The 26895-nt window shown below is 35.8% G+C and overlaps 1 protein-coding gene across 10 annotated transcripts in view; it reads left to right on the forward strand.

Annotated features, from left to right (window-relative positions):
- LOC145694663 (uncharacterized) overlaps positions 1-26895 on the forward strand; it is a 278706-nt gene that overhangs the window by 73115 nt on the left and 178696 nt on the right. Inside the window, exon 7 of one of the 10 annotated variants that reach the window (XM_081771135.1) lies at positions 12953-14342. The exons of the other annotated variants lie outside the window; for them this stretch is intronic. Within the exon in view, the coding sequence (XP_081627261.1) occupies positions 12953-12956 (4 nt within the window). The 3' untranslated portion in view covers positions 12957-14342. Of the gene's footprint in view, positions 1-12952; positions 14343-26895 lie in introns of those variants that run through there. 10 annotated transcript variants of the gene reach the window in all.

Genomic DNA, 26895 nt, shown 5'->3' on the forward strand with positions numbered 1-26895 from the left:
TTATACCTATTGAAACTTTATTTTATGTTTAAACTCCACTTACTGTTAGAAATCATTTTGTCCCAGAAATCCTTTAATGCTTCGATGCTTCTAGGATCAACAAGACCTAAAGACCGTTTAGAGGGGGGGAGGGGAGTACACTACGTAAATGCGTGGTACATCAATTAATTTTAAGTGAAGAGGTTAGTACATTGAATACCGAATTATTACCATTAAAAAAGTGCATTTTCCCTTTATAAAGATGAAACCTGTTCATTTGGGTGATTCGCTGTCCACAGCATAATATACCTTAATTTAAGAACCTTCCCAGTTATCCAATAATGCTTAGTGAACTCAGTATATTCTGTGCCGCCACTGTAAATCTAATTCTAAAACAAATACACCAAAAGTAGGGTAGCTAACCATACACAGGAAGTTCTTTTAAATTCCCTTGTAGATTATTTCAATTATGTTCAAGAGTAGAGTCAGTGAGCTGCTCATTGCTTGCAAATGATACTCCATATTTCTATTTTTTTTCCTTTGTGTATATAATATGTGTGTGTGTACTGGTCTGTTAAATTACTATTTTCAATATTTTGTGTAAGTGTTGCGAGTCTCAAGTATAATATACTTTGATTTTAGTCACGAAAGTCAGGGAAACCAAGAAAATGCTTACAAAATCAGAGAAAGTCAGGGAAAACACAGTAGAATACTCTAAATCTCTTCCTCAAAACTCTCTTTCAAAACTAGAAAACCTAGAGACTTTATTTCTTGATTTTTATTGTGAAAGATCAATAATGTATTTTTTAAATACTTCTTTGCATTACTTCAGATGTATCATTTTCTCTGTTTACAAGTTTAAATTGAATGTGTTTGCAACATAATTGCTAATAAACCAACCTTCTTGAGTAACCAATGGCTAGATGAGAATTGAACCCTAACTTTTCTTCTTGCATAGGACGTGTCCCCGAAGAAGAACTAGGTCTTCCACTAAACAATTTAATACAGGTTTCCATGGATGGTCCAAACGTAAATCTCAGCTTCGGAGAAAAACTGAAAAGTGAAATGTACAAACAAAATCCCGATAAAAAGACTTATGGTGTATGTGGACTACATATTTTGCATGGTGCTATGAAGAATGGCCTACAGGCATCACAGTGGTTTTTAGACGAGACTGTTAGAGACATGTATTACCTTTTAAGTAACAGCTCAGCTCGCCAGGCATAGTATACTGCCATTACAGAATCTGCTGATTTCCCAAAGAAGTTCTGCTCAATGTGATGTGTTGAGAATGCAGACTACTTGAGAAAAGTGAAAGTATATGACAATGCTAAGAAATTCATACAAGATTCTACACTACCTGGTTGTCGGCAGCAATCTTCTTTAAAGGAACAGATGAAAAACCCTTTCTTGAAGAGTAAGTTGGCAGGTTTCAAAGTTATTTCAGCAGAATGTGAAGCGTTTCTTCGAAAATTTCAGTCTCCAAAGCCACTAAAAATTTCCTTGTATGCATACAGCACTTTTGGACTTACTGTATAATTTGTTAGCTCGATGTGTGAAACAAAAATATTGCAGCACGTTGACTCTGCTCAGAAAATAATGTCTTTGGAATTGTCAAGTGAGAAGGTTCTTCCTGTTGCAATGATTGATATTTGGGTTTACTACGAGAAAAGTATTAAAGGAAAGCATGTGTACATACAGGAATAAAGCACAATTCAGACTGGAGATTTGCGAATAAAGCTCAATTAAGTGCGTTTACGTTTACCAACCGACTTGGTTTTGATAATCGTGTAAGACATGTACATAAATCCATATCGCAATGCGATCACTTAATGACGGCGACAGAAGCGAAAAAATGTAGTTAAAAAACAGAACTTTCTAGTTTAATCTGCGTCGCACGTATAGTGTTATACAGACTACTAACGCATGAAAAAGTAGCTACTTCTTCCTCACCGTCTTTTTCCACTTACGTGAAGTCGACGTTTCTGATGAAGCATCTTCTTAAAGCCCTATCTTGGAATTATTCTCCTGTTAGATCTGTTTCTCTGAAGTCATTCTTAACCATATCCATATTTCTCTTTCCTCTCTCCTTACTCGGTTTCCTCTATCTCTTTTCCCATCTACTTCCATTGCCACCACTCTTCTGGCTACATAGTTATTTGTTGTTCTTATTAGGTGGCCATACCACGGCAGTCTTCTTAGATATCTCTACATCTTGAAGGTTTCCCTTACTCTTTCTTTCTCATTTTGTCTCGTCTTATTATCCCACACATCCAATGCAGCGTTCTCATTTCGGTAACTTTCAATATTTTTTCCCCGTGCTTTCTGTATTGATCGTGTTTCTGCTCCTTATATCACTGCTGACCTAATTACAGTTTGGTAAATTATTCTTTTATTCTTTACCATGATTCTGCCGTCACACAACGTCACATAGTACCAGGACACAGTGCTAACACCTATAGTGAAATCACTGTCTGCTACCATGTACCCTGGAGAAAGGTGGACCTTCCAGCAGGATTCCGCTCCATGCCACAAAGCAAAAACAACCCAGGACTGGCTGGCACGGAACGTCCCCGACTTCATTTCTACCGCTGATTGGCCTTCTAGCAGACCGGACCTTAACCCGTTGGACTTTAGGCAGTCCTTCAGTCATCATAACTTTAGTCATGATGATTAGTCACTGGATTCAAATCACATATTTACTTATTGCGAAGCAAAATGTAAGCATTGGAGTCCACTCTCCCATCCCAAAAAACAAAATAAAATAAAAAATAGTAGAGGAGCCATGAGCTAGCTACTGGCTAATTTGATTTAAGTTTAACATCCCTTCTAGGAAGCGAGGTTATATGAAACAGGAACGTACAGCTTAACGTAGGATACGAACCACGTGAGCTCCCGCCAGGAATCGAACACGGGTCTCCCACGGCAAAGAAGCATACGCTAAGCGCTTAGCCACAAGGAACTTCGGTTATCTGCTAATTGGGTTGATTGTGATAACACCAAGATCAGAGCCGGTTCTATGCAATTTGCTGCTCTATCCCTAGGAAGAACGGAGCCACAATTTTAGGAACGTTATTCAATAGTGTTTACATAGTACAATGCAGTTCACGAAAAAGTAGCCTGCCCATTTTGGAAAATTGTGAGTACCCACCTTGATTAAAATGCATATTCTAAGGAGTGAGAGGTAATTCAAAATGTCTGCCAAAAATACAGTATTTTGTGACGAAAGTAGTATTCTAGCATTTTCGAATATTCTACTTGTAAGAAGAAGAGGGAATTGTTTTTCGCCACATTGAATTCGATGTTGTCATCTTATCACGGAAGAACGGCCAAGTTCATCGTCCTAACTTGAGGGGTCGTGAGATACTCTATTTTTGATATAAATTTGCAAACCCTTCTTCCCCCTTAGGATACGCATTTTGATCGATATGACATAATAAAGATCCAGTTCGAGGTAGATACTAACTCTGGTCCAAGATTGAATTCGAACAGTACCGTTTCAGTTTTATATGTGATACATGTGCTATTTTGTTTTCTCGCCACACTGAAATATACAGGATGACCCAAAAGTAGGTATATACCCCTGCATTGATCAAGTATAACATTCCAGCTGATTTGTTTCGGCTATTCCGAGCTTAAGATATAAGTAAAAATGAATTAAGAACAAATAATAAAGAAAGTAAGTCTACCTGATGGATATTAATAAGAAATTATATAAAAAGCAATCAGTTGATCAGTACGAGACTGATATATATATATGCGTATTTTTCTTTGTTACGTATTCTACGTATAACAAAGTTAAATAAAAAATATATTAGATTCCATTCAGAATACGGTTAAAGCATATATTTCGCTTGGAAGAGACGGCGTAATCGTCTGCGTTGCATTCAAGGAAAAATATTGAACTTCATATAGCTTTACTATATTTATGTTAAGTTATGTTTGTGTCTCTTTGTGTCACGACAGTTGAGTACGCATTGTGTCAGAAACAATATTTGGAACAGTAGGTAAGTAATCATCAATAAAATAAGGTTCTAATATAGTAATACATTCAGTAAAAAAAGAGACAAAAATCTTTTTATGTATTAGCTTCACTTTCCTAATACAATAAAAATAATTTTTATACTGAAGTCTTATTTATTATTAAGTGGATATTATGTTCCAGACTTGAACACAAAATTTCAGAAATATGTAGCAGAACTTGTACTGTATGTGAGGAGAAGTTTAGTGAATCTAGAAATCGTAAGAGTTATATGCTGAAGAAACATAATATCATGAAATAAGATTTTCAGTGAAGCACGTATATACTTTGCATCGACATTTGATAATACATTCAGATACACGTATCAGAGATTTAGCTTCGAAAATTTGTGACAAATTATTTCTATCAGACGATTCACTATATATTCATATTCAGAATGTTCATAGAAAAGACGAACATTGTGTGAAATGTAGAATGTGTAATATACTAAGGGACAGGTTGAAAGACTATATGGGAGAACATATAGGGATTAAAAAGTATCGTTGTCCTGAATGTGACAGAAAGATCGTTTCAGCTAGAAAATTTTATGATCATAAAATCAGTCACAACCAAACGTTCATTTCTTGCAGTTTGTGGGAACGTAGTAAGAAAACAGAATTTCACATCACACATGAAGAGCCACAATCAATCAAAATAATGCGAACTTCGTGGTGCAAAGCTTGTCAATTGTCAGACACTTAAACTTCGTATGACAACCCACACAGGTGAACAACCATTTGTATATGAGATTTGTGATCTCATATTTGAGAAATGAAATTTGCGAGCACGCATGAATTCATGTCAGAAGAATTCGTCTGCAGCACGAATGTTTTGAACATCAGTGTAACCGTGTTACTTTGGAACGTAATGAATGAAAGGTGTGATATCTATTTTCATACTTTCAGTAATGACAATTATTGACAAAATATATATATATATATATATATATATATATATATATTAATCTAATTCGCTGCTATGGAAGTCAAAGTATAAAAAATGTAGGAACGAGCTGAGAATCGAACTCCAGTGTCTGACTTGTGCCAGTGTGTTAACCCCTAAGACTCCAGTTTGCTTCCTGATCAGCCACTGTAACATGTCACTCTGTTAGTTACTTGAAAATGAAAGAAAGAACAAAAAAGAGTTGTAGCAGCTTTTTATTATATCTCAATTGATTCCATATGGGGTCTTTGGTTAAATATTTTGATTGTCAAATTTTTTATTAGCGCCTCTGGTGGCGACTTTATGCGATATTAGCCAGCACTTCAGCTAAGCTGTTAGATGTGTGCTGGAAATCGTACTCGACAAACCATTAATATTGTAAAGTGTTTCTGTATAACGTACCAAAAAAAAAAAAAAAAGTTTGAATTATAAAATTGTTCTATATTGTGAGAAAAACTTAAGGAGTTTAAATTGGAATTATAAGGTGTGGATGCGTTATATAATCATTATATTGGTGAATTGCGTAATTTTCTTTCATACTTTAACAAGTCTATACATGTTCTCATGGAGTCATTAACTCGCATTGGATCTAAAAAAGTAATTTCCGTAATACCCTTTTCACATTTTTTCTCCTTGAAATGGGTACTCAATTCGCTAATGATAGTTTCTACCGTATTTTTAGAAACCCAGCTTTACTGTTTGTAGAAATTCTTTCCTTCTACCCAAATGATTAGTACACGTATGTTCGGTGACCTTACTAGATTGAAAAAGGTATTACGGAAAATCTCAGTAGAAAAAGAAATTAGGCTTTAATTAATACCGGAAGAAAAGAACAACATTAATAAGAATGTCTGCGTTGTGGTGCAGTTGAAGTACTTAAACGGATAATGAGCAAATTTTTATGGCTTAGTTAAAGCATTTCAATTTAATTTTTACTTTTGAGCGACGTAAGGAGAGAAAGGATCGTGAAAAAATAGAATTCGAGATTTCAACTGATTTACGCTTTCGTGGCTCAAAAATACCGAGAAAGTAATTTTTCCATATCTATCCGTCTGTTTGTCCGTTCGTAATGGTGTACATTCGGCTAGATGCCATACCGTTCAACATATCGAAACCAAATTTTAAACTTAAGGTTTTATGTGATTCTCCAGGGAAGTTTTCGAATTTTCTTCTTACCCTAAAAGTAAGGGTAGTTTACTGAAGGGTGATAATCAAAATTTGCGAAATTTTCAAAAATGGCTTTAACGATTTTGTTTATATTTCATGAATCATTTTTTTCAATAACAATTCCATACTTTGGTTTAAGTCATTTCTCTGGAAAAAATCGAGAAGGGGTAGTTTTTCTCGAACGATTTTCTCGAAAACGACTCAAGTGATATTCTTCATATTTTATAAGTAAATATCCCATTAACAACCTGACATAACTATGACATAACTAATTTGACCTCAAAAAATATACAAGGGGTATTTATTCTTGGGATGATTTTTTTTTCGGACGATTTTCTGAAAAACGACTCAGACGATTTTGTTCATATTTCATAACTGCCGGTAAGTATTTCATTAATAACCTGATAATATGTTACAAATCATTTGTCCTCAAAAAATATACGAGGGGTAGTTTATTTTTGAGAATGAGATTTTCGGGTGATTTCTCCTAAAACAACTTAGGTGATATTAGTATTTCATAAATAAATGTTTCATTAATAACTATAATGTTGGGTAAATTCCTTCTTACGAATAAATTCACAAGGGGTAGTTTGCTCACGGGGTGAGTTTTTTTCAGACTACCTTCTGAAAAACGACTCATGCGATTTTGTTCATATTTCATAAATAAATTTTTGATTAATATTCTTACAATGTTGCATAAATAACTTTCATGAGAATGTCCACGAGGGATAGTTTACTCTTGAAGTGTAACGGAGTATGTACTCTTGGAGTGTATACACGTATGTAGCTCACTCTGCTATGTCTGAAGTATTACATATGGATTGTGCATACAAAATCTCGCAGGTCACAGTCTTGCAGACCAAAGATTCGCCTGCCAAAACCTCGCGGGACGAAATCTGGCGTGGTCAAAACTTCACCATAGCATTTTTTTAGTATAAGAAGCTCAAACTATCGCTGTAGGTGTACATTGCCTGATTAGCCGATAAGCTCACTAGACACATGCCTAGAAGTGACAAATACGTTTTCCAGAATATCAGATATAATAGCCAGAAATTGCTTATCTTCAAATTAATGTGAAAAAATATTTTTGCTGAAGATACCCAGTTTGTAACTGTTTTTTATTGTATAAATTGTGCAGCTAATTAAAATTCTTATGTCCAAACTTTGCTCATAAAACTTTTAAGGAGAGACTTACGAAAGAAATGTGGAGTTGAAAGTCGTTTAGAATGAGTTATTAATATTGAAGTTCCCGTGTGTTTATTACAGCGTCACTCTTTGAAAAATAATAAAATAAGATAAGAGAGTAGGAGGAAAAAGAAAATACAGTACGTCATTGTGAAGTCTATTGACAGGTGAGTGAAACTTTTGATATTCGCTGTACAATACTGTAATTCCAGAGGGGGAGGGGGGAGATTGACGACCTACATAGGAATTTCTTGAACTTTGTTAGTATATTATGTAGGTATATTAATATATAATATTCAGCTTATTAAAAAGCTTGTGTTCCTCAAACCCAGGAAGGGGGGGGGGGACAATTGACACCTGCAGTCTGCAAATGACATCCCTGTCGCTGTGCAGTTAAACACGTCTGATTTGTTAATTTAGCTATATTTTTTGTGTTCTTACCCGTGTTAAGCGAGCAAAGTTAAGTGGAACGGCTTATCTTAAACTTACGAACGAAAAGCGAGAGAGAAACAGTCTTACAGAAAACACTCAACACAACATATATTATGTATGTGTGTAACGAAAGAAACAAGAGATTTGTGAGATTAGCAATTGCGGTTAGCAGTATGAGGTAAAAGTAAACTATTTTTTACAAACTTGAAAATGGTAAATCGATTTTGCGGGATTACATAGTACATTCGTGCAGCCTGGCGCCGTGTGTTGTGCATCATGTAGGTTATTCAAGGGCAAGACAAAGATCACATCTAATTGCATTTCAGTCTAAAACAGAAAAACATTAAAAAAATTCTGTCATCTCATAAAAATTCTGAAGAGACCAAAATGTACAATTTGGCACTCTTTAAGATAGGAATCTATTGTAACTTCGGAAAATACTTCCATTCACATTTTCAGACAGCTGGTTCTGTCACAGGCTTCCCTTACGTAGCCACGAAGAAATAATCAATTCTCTACATAATAGACAATACATAATGTCTCTAGTGATTATTGCCGAGTTCAGTCCATTTCCTGTAGGACAGATTGAACGGTATGGGAAATCCAAGGAAACGTCATACGAGCCATTTGTCTTCTACAATTTGTGGTGAAGGTATTGAAGTGATTGCCGAATTAAAAAAAAAAAAGCTCATTAACTTTGTGCTTAATTCCACCAAGAATGCTTAATCTGCCATTTTGTATGCAGATACACTAATATATATATAGTTAAACTCCATTAATAGACACCTCCACAATATGAACAGATTTTTTTGTCCCGGTAAGAATGTGTGTATTATTGTGGGAAGATCCCTTAATATCACGGACACTCTTAGATATGATTATGAACAGTCTTTTCTCCCCCTCCCCCTTCGCATTTTACCTCTTCATAGCGGACAGAAACTATTCTCCATGCAGACGTATTTGGCACAAAAAAGTTTCAAAGATTTCTTTGATTATAACTTGCTTATGTTTTAAATTTTTCTTGACTTTTTTTTCCCTCGGAATTACATGTTTTCTCTTGCACGTTGCCAAGAAGTCAAATAAAATCTCTCATAAGAAAGAGAGTTTTTCCATTTATGTAATTTGTAAAGACATGCGATGAAATTTCTGGACATGAAATTACATTCTGCTTTCAAGTGTTCTAAAGGCAAACGACACGCTAAATTTTTTTAGGTATGTGTATTCTGACGGCTTATGTTTTGGCACTGTCACAATTCGCCAGGACTCATGCCCCCAAGAACAGTTTCCTCGTAAAAAAAAAAAAAAAAAAAAAAAAAAAAAAAAAGTATGTACGTAATTTATGTATAGTGTATGATATTCTGTTACTTTTAGAGAGTGCATGTGGAACTTCTGGTCTGGTGTCACGTCTTTTCTGCTTTCAAATGTTCCTGATGTTTCGACAGGCCTTACCCCTTTGGCTGGAGTGATAACTCCACGCATTTTCCTTTCTTTTACTGTATTATATATCCGAATTCTCACTCCCTTGTCCTCTCTATTCGTCGATGTGGTGCAGTAACTAATATTTAATTTCTTGCAATCAAAAATTAAATCTATAAGAACCACTTACAGGCAAGAGTTTTTAAAAGTTGTTGAATCTAAATCAAGCGGAAAAGGTTTAGATGAAGTGTACGAGCCGAAGTTGGCATGATATAGGGCAGCTGACTCGTTTTTAAGAGTAGTCGTGACAAGGCCTTACATTTCAAATCTCAAGGTAAAATTTATCAAATTCTTAATTATTCTTGTATATTGTATATTTCTGTAAGCAAAATGTGTACAGAGAAATTGTGGGCGTTTGGCAAATTACAGGATATTGCAGGGGTTTTCCCAATTTTTTTTCATTTGGGAGGGTGTTAAAAATTTTAAGGGGGGTATTCTTCGAAAATCTATAATTTAGGCAGCAAGCTTCTATCAAGACGGAATACAAAAGCTTATTGTTCGATGTGATAAGTGCCTTAATATTGGAGAAAAGTAGATAAAAGTGTGGACTTGCATGTAAAAATAAATATTTACAAAAAGTTAACTTGCTTTTTATATACAGTGAAACTTGTGTAAAATGGAAGGCGATGGGCCCGAATTTTTCTTTCGTTTTGGACAGATTTCCATTTTATACAAAATGTTTATAAAGAAAGTGACGAAGGATAGTAGAGTTGTGTTGGTAGACCTCCAATCGCTCGGGTGAATTGCTCCGTTTCTGTGTCTTCAAAATCAACACTCTTCCTTTTAAAATAACTTGCACTGGATGTTGAGCGAAGCCAATTATGAAGCGTGCATGCATATTGAATAATAAGATGTAGGGTCATTAAGTCAAGGGCAATCATTTTACCAAACACCATAAACCGTGCAGCTAAAATGCCGAAAGCATTTTTTACAGCTCTACGAGCGCGAGGTAAACGATACTTGTAAGTTCGCTGTGTCATTGAAAGGTTTCAACCAGAAAAGGGTTTCAATAAATTTGTGCGCATTGGAAAGGCATCGCCTCCAATTATTACATAGTCTGTAGGGAGGTTGATGTCATTTTTATCTATATCTCTCTTTAGAATTGATAACTGAAAAACACTAACATCATTTGCTCTCCCATTGGTTTCAAAGTCTGTGTATAAAAACTTGTAATCCGCATCTACCAATGCTAATAAATCTAAGCTGTAATTAAAGAGAATTCTACCCTTTGTAATTGTAGAATTCCGAACAACTTGCAGGAGGGCGTTTAATTGAGATATGTTTCCCGTCAATGGCACCACAGCATGCTGAGAAATTCAATTTTACTTCAAAATTTTTTTGGACAATAATCCATTCTTCTGCAGTACTATGTAACGATCCCGTTACTATGTTTTGGGGAAAGAAGAAGAATGATAATATTTTGTACTATTCATTCTTAATAATTGACTAAGATGTAATAACTGTCATTGATCTTGCTTTCTTTCTTTCTTTTTCTTTTTTTTTTTTTTTAAAGTAAAGAAGAGTATATGTTTTCTCTGTAAAGAGAGAGAGAGAGAGAAGCAACTTCCTTCGGTTTTATTGGCAGTTCAAGGTTGCTTACGCTGCTTGTGGTTTCGTTCCAGCGATAGCAGCGCCATGGTCTTTGGAGGCAACTCACGTCCTTCAGGGACGTGAATTATGTCGTGAATCCTCGTATGAGGCGGGTGTGCCTCGTAGCAGCTTCGTATTTCCGGAGAATGGGATTTAGTTTCTGTTTCTGTTGGATTTGCTCTTTAGTGTTTCGATAATCTTTGGTGTACGTTAATTACAGTGTGTATAACGAAGCAAGAATAATAGTGCGGGAAGTGCGTTATTTATTTATTTATTTTTTTTTAAAGAAGTAATGAAAGAGTTGTTGTGAAAAAAAATTGAAATTTGGCCTTTGACCGCATGCGAAATAGTGTATGGGAAGCATGAAACCAGAAATAGTTAAATCAAGGATTCGCCGAGTATCTCTAAATAGAGTGAAATTTGAAGTATTTGTTTCGTTTCTTCCTACGATATTTTTCTGCATTCTGAAAAACGTATAATTGATGAATGGTTTAATGTTCCTAAGTTTGAAGGTATTTTTCCGGTGCCCAATAGTGTTTCCAAGGGATTAGTTGACCTAAGTTTTGGTCTAATTCTTGTGCTTTTTTTTTTTTTTTTTGAAAACGAAGATAATAGTATTTTACCCGAGTTGTGTGTGGTGGAATGCCAAGGTGGGAGGTTGGTTCGTCAGTTGAAGTAAAATTCCCACCGGGTGAATTAGACCTAAGTTTGGTCAGTAGCCTTCTCTGTTTGAATGCTGAATTAGTTTCGAGATACTCGATAATACTGAAGCATGAAATTTTGAACTAGTGAAGTAGTTTACTATTAAGATTGGTTTCCCATTTTTGCCTTTTGACCTAAGTCATGGTCACCTTGAGAAAGTTTAGAATAGTTGTATCAGTACAAATTATTCTTTTTTCGATATAACAGTCTACATGCAGACCAAATGTTGAGAGGATACGAAGGTAAAAATGAGAGTAAGAAGATTATGAAAAGTGAGTTACCATTTAAATATATTTAGTTTGGTTGTCCTTTGACTATGTTTATATGTTTGTGGGTTGTTAATTCGATTCCAACTGGCTTGTGATTAGAATCTTTTTGCTTGTCCACGACCGCTTAATGATTCTGATAAAAATCGATAATTCAGCATCATTATTTTGGTGAATGGGTTAAAACCCGAAATGTATATTAATTATTCTTGGTGTATTTTTTTTATTTCAGCAGGTGATTGCTCTGAGAAACGCTGGTTTTGTTCTCAGTAAATATTTGCTATATTTGGGATTGAATTTAATAGATAGTTGCTGTAGGCGAGTATTGTGATGGGGCACGGCTGTCGAAATTTTACTCGACGAATTAGACTGCCTTTGATTGTCAGTCCTTATAGTTATTGCCTACAGTTAATGTATGGAATTCTAGAAATTCGATATCCCCCCCCCCCCCCCCAATTTTGTAAATTGTCTTTGCTATGGATCGTGATGGATCTGTGACTGCTTCATTTGAATGGATTTCAGATTAACCGAAGGAATCTTCTCATTCCCTCTAGCTCTGGATCATTTTGGATTTAGGAAATTGCTAATTTTGAAATTAATGACTTAATTATTAATTTTCAATTGAAAGTTAATATTACTGGATAGGACAAATTGAAATAATAATAATTTTTATTTATTACGTTTGATTAAAATTTTATGTCGACCATTAGACTCCAGCATCTTAAAAAAAGAGAGAGAGAGAGAAGAAAGAATATTAATTTTACTATTGATTTTTTTTGTTTTTCACATTTTGTTGTATTTATTGTAATAAAGGCTATTCTTTACAATTGTTGTTTTTATTTATTGTAGCTTTATGTATATTTTTTGTTATTGGTGAAGTATTTATGTTCTATTCTTATGCAGAACTATCAATCAATCAATCTCGTAATTCGTTGTGAGGTTTCGCCTGTCTCAGTAGATCCTTCTGCAATCGGATAAGGGTGGTGTTGACAGGTCAACGTTACCTTGGGCCTCAGTATCCTCGAGATGTTGACCTCTTAACATAGGCTCTGCTTCCGATAGCGGATAGAAACGCTACAACGAGGAACCTGAAACAAACCCATATATTATTATCACACACTCATTGAAACACACACACACAAATATACAATACACTGTGCTAACTAATTTACGTAAATCATATTTATTTCAGGTAGGTAAAGGATCATTTGATAACACTTCCTAATGAAAACGATGTGCTACAGGAGGATCAGACAGTGTTCACAGAAAACATAGAAACCCCAAATATCTAAGAATCTCCTAATGATACTAATGCAAACCCCCATAGTAACTTTATCCGGTCCCAGTGTGTACAGAAAAAACACAGAGCTGGAAAACTTGCAAAATTGGATCAAGCACTAAATAAATTGCAAAACATTTCAGATGACCGCCTAAAAGTTCAAACTACTGCTTCCTCTAATAAGTCTGTGGACCAATATGATGTGTTTGCACAACATATTGCTGCCCAAATACGAGAACTGCGGCTGCAAGAAAAGTGTCAAGGGTTGATAACGGAAGAAAGGCTGAACAGCCTTCGATCAGTGTATTCTTTCAGTGTGTGTACTGACAGTACAAATTCACCTTTGCTTTCAGAACCAAGTCCACCTGACGGCGATTTCACCAGTGAGGACGCAATTGAGAATTGATAGTCTCCTTCTCGAAGGAACAAAGGTGTACACCCAATTGTTTTAAATTCACTTTTGCCTATTTATTAATTAATACTTTTTTTATTAGTCCTATTCATTGTGGTGTCCTATAACGGGAGTATTTGCAAGTTTGTTCAGTAAGTTCGTTGCAAATTATATTCTGATTTTTTTCATAGCTTTTTCTCTTTAATATTATAATGCTTCAGGATTTATAAATTTTTATTTGTTATAGCGTCATAAAAATGAATTTAAATGACTGAGTAACAGAGCCTGAATTATTTCAGTTATAGGGTACATTCACTGTTGGAAATAATTTTGTTTAAATTTTATTTCATATTACTTTCGTATTGCAGTGTTCCTTTTGTTCAGTAGTGTAGGTAAAATCCAAAGATTAAATTAAAAAGACTGAACATTTTGAGACATAGTGTACTTTCGGATGTTGAAAGTGATTTTGTTTAATATTTTACTTATTATTAATTTAATAATTCGGTCAGTGGCGTATTTACGATTTTGTTTCGGGGGACGGGGGCTATGCAGAACACGTAAATAATTTCTTATATTTTTCCTTGGAAATGGTAAGAAGGATTATTGTTGTACGTAGAATTTCGGAGGGGGGGGGGAGGGTCTTGAGCACGATAGCCAGACCCCTAAATACGCCACTAAATATAGTGTTTCCTTTGTTTAATTCTGTAATAGTAACTACAATAAAAAGAGATTGAATATGTTGAAACAATCCTGCATTAAGTAATGAATATGTTTTGAAAAGAAATGTTTGGTTTAATTAATTTATAAACAACTTAGTTTAGCTAATTTAGTTCTATTAAATACCATCATTCTTTCTTTAATAATTCACTGTTTTTATATTTTGCTCAAATATACTCATCAATTCTATTGAATATACTTGTCTTTTCATTCTTCCTTAAATATGTTAATAAACAATTTTGGGTATTTAAATATTAAGCCTTAAAAAGATGGTACATGCAGTATTGAATCAATAAGTTTTAATTCAACCCATACCGGTACTACTTCGTGCCTATTACTTACGATTCTTTATAATAAGATAAAATCTATATTATTTCATATAAATGCTATTCTTAATTAGGTATTACTAATTTCGACTTACTTGCATAAAGCTTTTCAAATATGTAACAATTGCTTCCAGAGCTTCAGGAAGAAAATTTCCAGAGCTTCAACTGGAGCAGGTATGCGAAATAACAAAGATAATGATTGCAAATTGTCACTACTTGCTAAATATCTAAGGATAACTTCTAGCTTTCGCTGGGAAGGTATACTGGACGCATAAGAATATTGTTTTGCAATTTTGGGTTCAGCCATTTGCAGAAGCTCATCAATTTTTTTTTTCTTACGGACATCCGTAAATGTCTTTTGTGTTCAAGGGGATCTTCAATGCCTAGTTCGCGAAAAAGGTTTGCAGACGTCCCAAGTTCATCCCATCTACTAATCCACTTTTTCATCCACACCCTACTTCGTTAAAAATTGCTTGCAGTTCTTTGCTATTAATAGTAACATACTCGTCAACAACTTCGTTGAAAGCTTCATTAAGCTGCATCAACGTCAGGCATGATGTGAACACTTTACCGACGGACGATACTCTTAACTAGCGACAAGTACTTACCCAGTGTATAGGCATTCTTGCGGGAAAGTGAGGGAGTGACCAGTTCTGGCCGCCACTACTTGTCCCGTCTGCAACACCTTATTACTTCTTTACTAAAAAATTGTACTAACTAGAGTTCCCCGTTCTCACTCAGAATAGAATAACCAAAACAGAATGTTCAATTTAAGAATTCAGTATCAATTTATTGCATTATTCATTTAGTGAGAAAATAAAGGTGTTCTAAAAATGCTCCAAAGGACCACAGATCACTATTCTACAAGTCAAACCTATATATATATATATATATATATATATATATATATATATATATATATATATATATATATACACCTTTCGGGTCCTTGTCTGGAGACGCGAATTGCACTATGTGGCAACGTCTCAGATTAGATCCATCAATCCATCAAATAATTACGCGTCGATTCTTGCTAGATGACAGTTAAAATCAGTAGACGTTGACAGTAGCACTATTTATTATCTTAACAATCGATGTAACTGTTTGATGGATTTGTAGAACAGTGCTAACGTTTCCAAGTTAATATGCCATGTTGCCACATAGTGAAATTTTGATTCCCCATAGCGGCTGAAGGAGGCCCTGGAAGACATTCCGTCGTATAACATTTTCACTTTATTTTGATCTGTAGAATAGTTCTCTGTGGTCAGTGGCCGCCATTTTTAGAACACCCGATATATCTGGGGCTGAGAAGTAAAGTAGTGTAAGTCATAAAATATTAATTTCACAGGACAAGCGAAAAAGTGTTTTCAAGACAATATTTTGTTGAATTGAGTCGATTGTTTATTGACGGAAAAATTGTTCACTTTCTGCGTTCTAGTTGTTCACATCTCAAACCTTGCCTTGTGTTCCTCGTTCTAATGTAAGTTACAACTCATTTTCGGTCAAAAAGTGACGTGGCATAGTTTACCTCTCAGCTCCAGATATATATATAGTGGCGGATCCAGGATATGATCAAGGGAGGGGCTAAACTATAGTCTGCAGGTTTCTCCAATATATAGTGATATATATAGTGTTATCTTTCAAGTGTTCGTTATACAGAGGCTTCACAAATTTAGATTACTTAAAGTTCAGTGGTAATTGTGTGCAGTATTTATATATACATTATTTGTAAATGTAAATATAGTGTAATATCGAGATACTGCACTCAATTTACGAATTATTGGGGAAATGAGGGCCGCACCTCTGTAAAGAAAGATAAATATCCATGGGGAATGTGTTTATATGGAAGTATCCTGCAAAATTATTGTGTGAACATTGTATTCTCAAGTAAAAGTCATACGTCTACAAAAAATACGTTAATTCACTTATTGACTCTTAAAACTAAAAGTAACCCAATAAATGTGTGCAACATTATAATTAAATACTAGAAGTGTAGGGAAAACTTAACAATCATGACAGTTTATGATGATTATGGGGAAAAGTCTGCAATAGTTGCCTACCGTATTATATTGTGGTCACTAGTTTTGATCAGATGTACTTGTAACTGGTTAATCACTTGAAGAGATCAATTGGAAGTCTATTTTCAGGTTGCAGTAAGTATTTTCTGTACTACATAAGTATGACAAATAGTTCCTGTCCGTTATGAAAAGATTAGTAAACACTCGGGTTGAAGAAGATTGTCCGGATCTGTGTTTGAGTGTCAGTAAAAAGTAGGGTTCTCTCTCATAATTCGTATATTTTTGCCATTAGAAAAAACTGTCGTTGTTATGGAAGTGTTTGTTAAAAGTGGCTTCCTTGTACCAAAAAACATATAATTGAAATTAGTTACTTTTATACAGTTATTTACTTTCAATATCATCTGTATTGCGCTCATCAGTTTAACTCCTTGCACTGAAATGAGAGTCTAGCTCGTCATGGCCTCCCGGTGCCAAATCACACAATGACGAGCTACACTCGTCATAAAATTTAAACTATTGTAGCATCACGTAGGGCTACTATATTAATGTTTTGAAAATTATATAATGATAAACCATCTATAATACACGTTTATAACTTATACTTTAATTATTAGAATTCAGAACATAAATCGTAGTGGAAGGGCACAATAGTACAGTGACACTCATAGAGTGGCATTCTTCCTGGTTCGATTCTGACCATCAGAGTTTGTGGTGGACAAGATTGTACACCCTAGATTTTCGTGGGGTTTTCACGTTTCGTTCCACATTTTCACCTCAGCAAATGTATTTCATAATGATTCACGTTCATTAATCATTCGTGTCTTTTGGCCTAGAAGTCTTAAACAAGAGATCTTCAAAATCTCGTTTCAACGTAGTATGTACTCCTCTTAAGTTAATTTTATATATATATATATATATATATATATATATATATATATATATATATATATATATACTCGTTTTCTGCAGTTAATTTACGTCACTGTATCATTATTTAGGTGTTCGATAGTACAATAGTATTAACACATTTCATGTTTGTCATGAATCTTATTTGAAGCAAAGTTAATACAAGAAGCTCATAGACTGTACAAAACCCAATAAGATAAACAATATCAATAATTTAAAATGAAAGAAGGGATGTAAGTGTCAGCTAAGAACTAAATAAAAAAAAATATTGAATATTGTACAGGTGTAGTACGTTTTTTAAATTTCAAATTGTGTTCCGAAACAACTAAATGTAGGGTCTATTGACAACAAGATTCTAATAAGGTATTACGTTTAATGAATAATAGAATAGCTTTATGTATACTTTCTCTCTCTCTTGTAGTAAATAAGATTATATTCAGAGTTAAAGAACCCAACACAAAAGTATGTAACAAGACTTGTACTATATGTGGAGAGATATTCAGAGTTAAAGAACCCAACACAAAAGTATGTAACAAGACTTGTACTATATGTGGAGAGAAGTTTATATATGCTAAATATCGTCGAGATCACATGTTGAAGAAGCATAATGTCGGGGAATATAAGTGCCCACAATGTTCTAAACTTTTCAGCGAATTTTCTCGTCTGCAATATCATTTAATAATACACTCAAAAACACGTTCCAAAGATTGTCCATGCGAAATTTGTAAAAAATTATTTTTCGATAAGCATCAACGAAACATACATATTAGTATTGTTCATAAAAAGGACGAGAATAGTGTGAACTGTGAATTGTGTAATGAAAAGATACTAAGGATCAAGTTGAAGGACCATATGGAAATACATGCAGAAAATGTAAAGTATAGTTGTCCTGAATGTGATGAGAAGTTTGTTTCAAGAATAAAATTGTAGTTATAAAAAAACGCATAATCCAACTTTCATCTGTTGTAAAGTTTGTGGTAAATTGGTGAAGAAACGAAATTTTACACAACATATGAAGAATCGCAATAAATCAGAACAGAGTGAACTTTGTGGTGCACAATTTGCCAACAATACTAGACTTAAACTACACATGACAACCCACATAGGTGAACAACCATTTGTATGTGAGATATGTGGTCGTAAATTTGCGCGTCACAACAACCTGCGAACGCATTTGCAGCTTCATGCTGGAGTGCGTAAATTTTTGTATGATTTATGTGGGAAGAGATTTGCTCAGAAGTGGAATATGCGAACACACATGAAGTCATGTGAGAAGAATTCTTCTGTAGCACTGACATCTTGATAGTTTAGACCACCGCCCGCAGGAGTCACTCCTCTAGCTCGCTCTCTATACGGCCTGTCGAAACAACGATTCATAGCGTACGACAAAAACAAAAAATTGACCGCTAGGTGGCAGGGACAGTCGAGGCTTGTGTTCGTCTACTTCAATGTAGCTATACAGTAATTCAGCATATTTTCCCCCAATTTTTGTAGAAACTAGTACATTTTTTCAATAATTTACTTACATACGGCAAGGTTGTATATATTTTTAATAAGAATTTTAATTAACAAAAGAAGAAATTCTAAATATCTATTATCACGAAGTAATAGAAAGGTTAACACAAAAAAGAGCGTAATAGAAATGTAGTCGTCGTTAGCTGTATCAGTCAGTAATGGTATGTTATTTGTGATTTGTATACATACTTCACATATAAAAATAAATAATATTTAAATTAAAATACGTAAAGTATCATCCTTATTTTCTCAAAGAAATAAATCCAAAATAGACGAAACACACTCCAACCAGTTAAACTATGATCTACTCAGTTGATAAGGCCTAACATAAGCAGCTCACATTGCTTGTGTTGACTGAGCACCACCATCATTATGCTATTATTATTATTATTATTATTATAGACAAAAAGAGCAACGACTCATCATCTCAGAAACACAAGAATGCCGTTGAATTTATACACTATAAAATGAAGTCATGATTTATTATCCATCTCCTCAAGATGCATTCTCATACATCTTTTTTCTAGGCCAACCCCCCAAAATTTGTACCTGATATGTAAGTAGAGATGAAGCACTATGGCTGAAATTTGATCCCTCCCGTTCAGCAGAAATTTGAACCCCCCGTGGGAAAATGTTGGTCCTGGGAACCAGTTGTTGCTATGCTCATACTCTTGGACGCCTGCCGGCTGTAGAAACATGATAAAACATGCCTTTTTCTCTTCTCGTTGTGTATTGGCTAGTTATTTGGACCCCCAGCCCCGCCCCTCCTGCGAAGAGCATGAGCAGAACGTATGTGTTTGTGTAGATCATTCTATTAGCAGCTGTTGCAAAAGGGAGAAACGTCAAATTAAAGATGGTATCGTCAATGAATTTATTAAATAAGCTTAATATGCCAGGTACCCTTTACAAAAATACGAGATTTGGAGATTGGCGTACCATTTCGTATTGTAAGCTGAGATAATTACGATATATGGTAGGAAGGCATGTGTAACATTTGAAGGAGGCGAAAAAGTGATTTTACTAGGACGCTGTACTGAAAAATTGGAAACAGATAATGGTGCATTATTAACGTATTTACAAAGTGGAAATGTATGTTTAACATATAAAGGAATGAAGATTAATGTATCTGGACGTAATATGCACAATCTTGAATTTACTGAGTTGGTATATTCATCGTAAGTGTATGGTGGCATGTAGAAACCAGATAAAACATGAATTTTCCTCTTCGCCCCCTCCTCTTCATGCATGCTTAGTCATCTTTATGCATAGTGTCATTTTATGTTGATCAGCTACTGAAGTAACATGTCTGAGTGCTTGTGCATCAACTATGGATACCAAGAAAGAATACTTGTTAAATGTGGAATATGGACTTAATTCAATGAAAAGGAAATTAATTTGTATTGGTCTGGATAGTGATACATTTGAACCAGTGATTCGTGTTGGCAAAGGACTTGTGTTTGGAGTTGAGTTAAATGTGGCTGAGTGGGAGAAATTTGTACATTTGACCCCGTTTGTTACGGACTATTTAAATTCTCAAGTGGAAATTACATTTATAAAATCTCTTGGCTGATTAAACAAACTTGCGTTGCGAAAACTAATGGGTGAAAAATTAATGGATGACTAATTAATGGAAAAACTAATGGATGAACAAACCTGCATTTGAATTTCCCTGCATTGTGTACATTGCCTCCTCACTGGTGCTCTGGAAGGGAGTGAATCTGCTTTGTGGAAGAGCCTCTTTCCAACTTGTTGAATCTATGAATTTGCTTTTATTTTAATGAATTGCTTTGTTTGTTAGTCTTTTTATAATATGTTAAAAGTTGCCAAGCTTTACATAAAGGCCATTCATTTAATTTTTATTTTATCTCAGAGTGTGAATCTTCTAGTTGGAACAGCCATTAATGGAGCCATATTGTGTTTTCCTGCAGGTCAGTGTTTTTTGAGTGCAGAAATTGTAATTTGAGCGTTGCAGAATGTCGAAGTCGAGGTATCACGTTTTGGATGATTGGTTTCAACGAACTAATGCTTTATTACACTAACTATCATCTTGGTTATCAAAGAAGAGTGAAGTGGAAGTGTTCTGTCGCGTTTGTAGTGCAACAATAAACATTGGAAGTAAAGGATTCCAAGCTGTGTCACAGCATGTGTTAACACCAAAACATGGTACTAATGCAAAGAAGAAACTGAGTGAGCTGCAGTTGAAAATCTGCCCGACTAGCATGTGCTTAGGAAGTGAAAGTTTCGTGAGTACTGATTTAACTGATACTGTGAGTGCGGTAAGTCCAGTGTCTTTGCCGTATCCAAACCAACCACTTCTCACTGAAACAATAACACCGATCAAAAAAAAAAATCTTTAAGTTTTACGTCCCACGGTTATGCCGGTTAGGCTAAAGGAGACGGTAATGATGAGAGATGAGTGAAATGGTGGAATGAAGAAAGTGGGAGGAAACGGGAGAACCCCGAGAAAACCCACGAGAACGGTGTTTGTCCACCACAAAGTCCACACGTCGCGACCTGGGATCGAACCAGCGACCCCAAGCACCGGAGGTGAACGCAACACCTATCAAGCCACAGTTAATCTCAGAGCGTCATGCAGCTACCAGAGCAGAAATTGTTCGGGCTTTACATGTTGTTACTCAAAACTTACTTGCGGCATCGTGCGATAATATAGCTGATGTTATACGACCCATTCTTCCAGATCCAAACAGTTTTCCCAAAAAAATTTGTCTGAGCCATTCTATACTGTCGTATGTGTTGACTGATGCTTTAGGTCCATTTTTCACAAACAGCTTTATGAAGATTTGAAGAACATTCCGTTATACTTCTGTATGATGAAACGACAAAGTTTCAAAATTGCAAAGAACTACAGTTTGCAATTCGTTATTGAAGCTCTACTTTGCAACAGGTTATCGTACGCCACTTGCACTTATTTTTCATTGGATACGCAAAAGGTGAGGACATCCATAAGTACATTTGTGAAGTGCTGGATTTATACAACTTGTCACCTAATAACCTTCTTATGTTGGGAAATGATGGACCAGATGTCAACAAGAAAGTGTTCAGAATCACATCTGAGTTTGTGGAAAATGTGCATGGCTTCCGTTACTGGGTACTGGTAGTTCCAATATTCATTCCGTTCATAATGGGTTCAGAAAAAGCTTGCAGATATTTGGTGATGATGTCTGCAATCTTGTCATCATGATTTACAATTCTTTTCATGGGTGGCCATCGTGATGGGAAGATTTTGAAAGAATTCAGGAAAAGACTGGAACACCAAGGCATTGTTTAATCGAGCATGTCCCTTCACGTTGGTTGACAGTGCCCTGTTTCCAGCCATTAAATATTATTTCCTGCAGTTTATTCCGAAAAAGCAAAGCAGCCTGATGAACGCCTCGATTCCAAGATGCTGAAGAAAGGAGTCATTATGAAAGCAGAAATGGTCTTTGTGTGTGAAAGTGCATCTTTGTTCATACCATTCTTAGCTACGTTTCAAAAAGAAGAACCTCTTGGACTCATGCTGTACAACGAACTTCACACCGTTCTTCTGAAGGTAGTTGGTAGGGTTTCCAAGCCAGAATCTCAAGAACGCTTCGACACTTTAGAGGAAGTCTTTAGTGCTGAAAATCTTTTGCCATAGAAGGAAGTGAAGTTCGATAAGAAACTTTCCTCAGTGGTCAGCACGCTTCCTCGTAAACAGTCAGCAGAGTTCGTTTCAAATGTGCAGAAGCATTACAAGGCAGTTGGGAAACATGTGATAGAAAAATGCAAAATCTTCAAAAAGAACGTCCTGAAACAGTGTCGTGTGCACCCTATGGAATATCGGAAAGTGACCAGTGACAGTGACATTACAGATATTACTCGTTCATCTATTCCGTGTAAAGTTCCAGTTGATGTTCTTTTGGATGAGTAGATATTAGGAACAGTACAGTATGAAGAGAATGAGAGAATCAACCATTTCTGGAATAAGACTTTCTCATTGAAAAACACCAGTGGCTCACCAAAGTATCCTACTGTCATGAACGTAGTGAAGTCCACCTTGACACTATCCCATGGAACTTCTGACGTTGAACGTGGGTATTCATTCTCAAGGAGAGTCCTGTCTGAAGAACGAAGCAGCATATCAGAGAGAATGTTGAAGATTTGTTGTGTACGACAAAATGAAGAATTGTGGAAGCAACACAGCAGTATTTCCTATAAGTCAAGAACTTGTCAGAATGACTCAGATGGCTCATCGCAGTTACCTAAATTACCAAGAAAGGATGAGGAAGCAAAAGGAAGAAGATGAACTAAAGAAAACGCAGGAGTACGAGCGACTCGAAACAGAAAAAAAAATCATCAAGGAAGCAGCTAAGTCCAAAGTAGCAATAACTGACTTGGAAAACAAGTTAGCGGAATCAACGGAAGTTGAACTGTCCAAACGGAAAACATCTGACCAGCATCTCTTGGGTACTAACAAATGGCTTAAAACAGCGTTAGAAAAGAAGGACATGGGTAGAAGTACAATTGGCACTTGGCACACGCGATGATTTAAGGTGTGGCGCAAATTAGAGATGAAAGAAATCAACAAGCAGCCACAGAAAAAAATACAGAAGATAATTACCAGTAAACAGTCAGCACTGATAACTACATATTTTAAGAAAACAAATGAGAAACAATAAAATCTGTATGGGATTTGGCATGTCTATATATTGTAATATCCTATGTGATGTCGTAAACAAGCAGTTCCACGCTTCAATGTTTACAAACAACACCACATGGTTCGGCAAGAGGATCTTCCACCAGAGGGACCTGTAATCACATGCAGACGACGGCTTCTGGCCCCTCCCACGGAGCAGAAGACGACATCGGAGCAGCAGCGCCACCGCCACCCAAAAGGACCCTATAAATTGGATGGACGAAGGCAACTCGAGACCAGTTTTCTGGTGACCCTCCTCTAGTCTGCTACGGGACTCTTGGAGTAACCTAACCCCAGGCCTCTAGTCTGCTACGGGACTACGCCTATCCTATCTCCTGGCTTAGCCTGCTACGGGGCTCTGTTGGCAACTTAACCTGCCTCTGCTTGCTACGGAGCATTGGTTCCTTAACTCCACTCCTCTTAGCCTGCTACGGGGCTCTGTTGGAGATCCTGTCTGCGACCACTCGGTCAAAGACTACCTTTTACTCACCCTTTTAAATAGAGACCAAATTATATAGTATTTTGTACAAATACTCATATTTTTATAATAAAACTGGTAGTGGGAGACGATTCCGGACACTCTTTTTATTAACTGCTCTACCTCTTCCTTATATGAGACAAAATTACACAAAGTTTTACATGGTAGAGGCTTGACCGACTCAGAATAAACTCTGAATACTCCCCTACCGGACAGTATTTTTATTAACCGGAAGTGGACTTTTTTTCTTTGGAAGGTATGTGAATTTTAAAGTGTTAGTGCTTTTAGTGAAGTGAATTTTGTTTATGCCTCAAACTAGAACTGGTAAAAACACTTTTCCAGAAAACATTTTTAACATGGAGCAAAATTCGCGCCCTTCTTTTAATATACCACACCTCACTAAGTATTCGGGACACGTTACGGAGGACCCCGATAGATTTTTTATGCTTTTTGACCATCTTGCATTATTGCATTCGTGGAATGAACAGAAAAAGAAAGAACTATTACCTATGTACTTACAAGATGTAGCACTTGATTTAGTCCTACAGTTAAAGGCCCAGAATCAGTTAGAAGCGCTTAATTATGACCAATTAAAAGACAAATTAGTTGCACTGAGTAGACCAAGATTACCGGCATATCGAGCGGAATTCGAAATTTTTCAAGTCCAACAAGGTGAAAACGAGCCAGTAGATGCTTATTTTCTCAGAAAATTAAGGGTCATTAGGCAAGTTTTGCCTCAGGCCACCGAGGAGCAGAAAATAAATTATTTATCTTTAGGTTTAAAGAAAACTTTTTTTGCAAAAGATAGCGTTAGAAACATTTACAACTGTTCACGCCTTACAAACGCATTTACACAACCTCGAGAAAGCTAATGACCTCATGAAGAAACGTGATTACGTGGAATTACAACAGGCATTCTATTCACTCTGCGATCAGAGTACACCAGTCAGCAGTTTGCATTCATCAGCAATCGCTGGCGCTTCCTTCCCTGTGCATCAACAACAACTGACCTATCCATTATGTAACCCAACACCTAGTTGGAATCAATACCAGCAACCAGCTTCAGTTTTTCCTACACCTTCAGCACCACAGCTACAGGGTGCATCACAAAATCAGATAATTCCAAATCCTTCCCCCCAAGTTGCTAATCCGAATCCCCCTCCCGAACCCCCCGCGCCTAGCACATCTAGTAATTCCAGTGCAAACAATTCATTAGATTTCACTAAATTAGCAAATCAAATGGCTGAACTATCTCTTCTTGTAGCTCAAAATGCCATTAAGAACTCACAATTTAGAAGAGGTGGCCGTAACAATTATAGGTCGAAAAGTACAAATAACGGTAATCAAAATCGGCAGAGAAATGGAAATAAGAACAATTCTAAAAATAATAATAGTAATCCTAGGCCGGAAACTGTTACAGTATGCGGTACGTGCTATAAGAAAGGTCATTCTTCCAGTACATGTTATAAGAACAATCAGCAGGGAAACGCCTAGGGGGGCCCCAGGACAAACCCTCTCAAGAACATGTTCTGAGGGCCGAGAACCAGGAAAAAAGTGAACAACAAAGATTGACAAATACATCACTTTATGCAGTAGCTCCGTTATCAGATAGAAGGGAGAACATTAAAATGTTAAACCAGGAACATAAATTATTAATTAATGTAACAATTAATAAAGAAAAATATCCTGTAATCATAGACACTGGCAGTTCATTGAGTCTTTGGCCTAAAAATTGGCTTCCACCAAACACAAAATTGATTCCTTTTAGCACTAATCTACGAGGAATTGAGAATTCTGTCGTAAATTTACGCTATATAGCTTTGATTACATTCAGAATTGGCTCAACAACATTTTCTCATTATTTCAGAATTTTAGAGCATGGAGATTTTTTGCCTTTATTCGGTGAAGACATTCTAAATCGATTACAGACCAAAATTGACTTAAAGAATAACATGTTGTCAGTATACAAGAAACCACGGCCTCCGCAGTATCCAATTGAAATTGATACCCAGGAGAAATTATCTGCTAACGCTATGCATACAATAAAACAGCACAAGTCGGCTGATGTTTATACAACACGAAACGTTACCATACCAGCCAGGTCACATTTCTTTTTACCAATTAATATCAAGAATCGGCAAAAGAATAATAAATACTTTTTTATCTCTCCATTAGAAAATTTGCTGGACAAATACGGACTACAAACGTTGCCTACTAAAGTACCTAAGAATAATTTGACTTTATTGATATCAAATCCTACAAGTAGACCGGTAACGTTAGTAAAGAGCACCCCAATTGCGTATGTTGAAGAGAATGTTCAAGAAGTAGATTTACAGGGTGATTACCAAAAAGATGAACAAAATGACGAAACATTTTATAGAACGGAACAAGAAATTCAGAATAGGCTGGAAGAGACCAAGTCACTTTTTGATATTAAACTATTTGACATCAATCCAAGTTTAACGAGACAGCAAAAGAAAGCTGTGCATGATCTACTTTTTAGATACAGGGATGTCTTTTCTTATACACCAACTGACATTGGCTACTTTCGTGGCTATGTACATAAAATAAGAATAGATAAAGGAGCCTCTTTTCATCAGAGATCACCTCCCATTCCATTGGCAGTAAGACCCCAAATTGACTTACAAATTAAACAACTTTTAGATGCCAATATTATTAAAGAAACTAGTGACAGTTCTTTTTCATCGCCACTTCTCATAGTGAAGAAGCCAAATACTTCAGAGTTCCGCTTAGTTTTCAACCTCCAAGCTTGTAATAGGTTCTCACACTACTTAAGTATACCATTTCAAAATACGGAGGATATTCTACA

Source organism: Thermobia domestica, chromosome 9, assembly GCF_964235325.1.
Source record: "Thermobia domestica chromosome 9, izTheDome1.hap1.1, whole genome shotgun sequence".
Taxonomy (NCBI): domain Eukaryota; kingdom Metazoa; phylum Arthropoda; class Insecta; order Zygentoma; family Lepismatidae; genus Thermobia; species Thermobia domestica.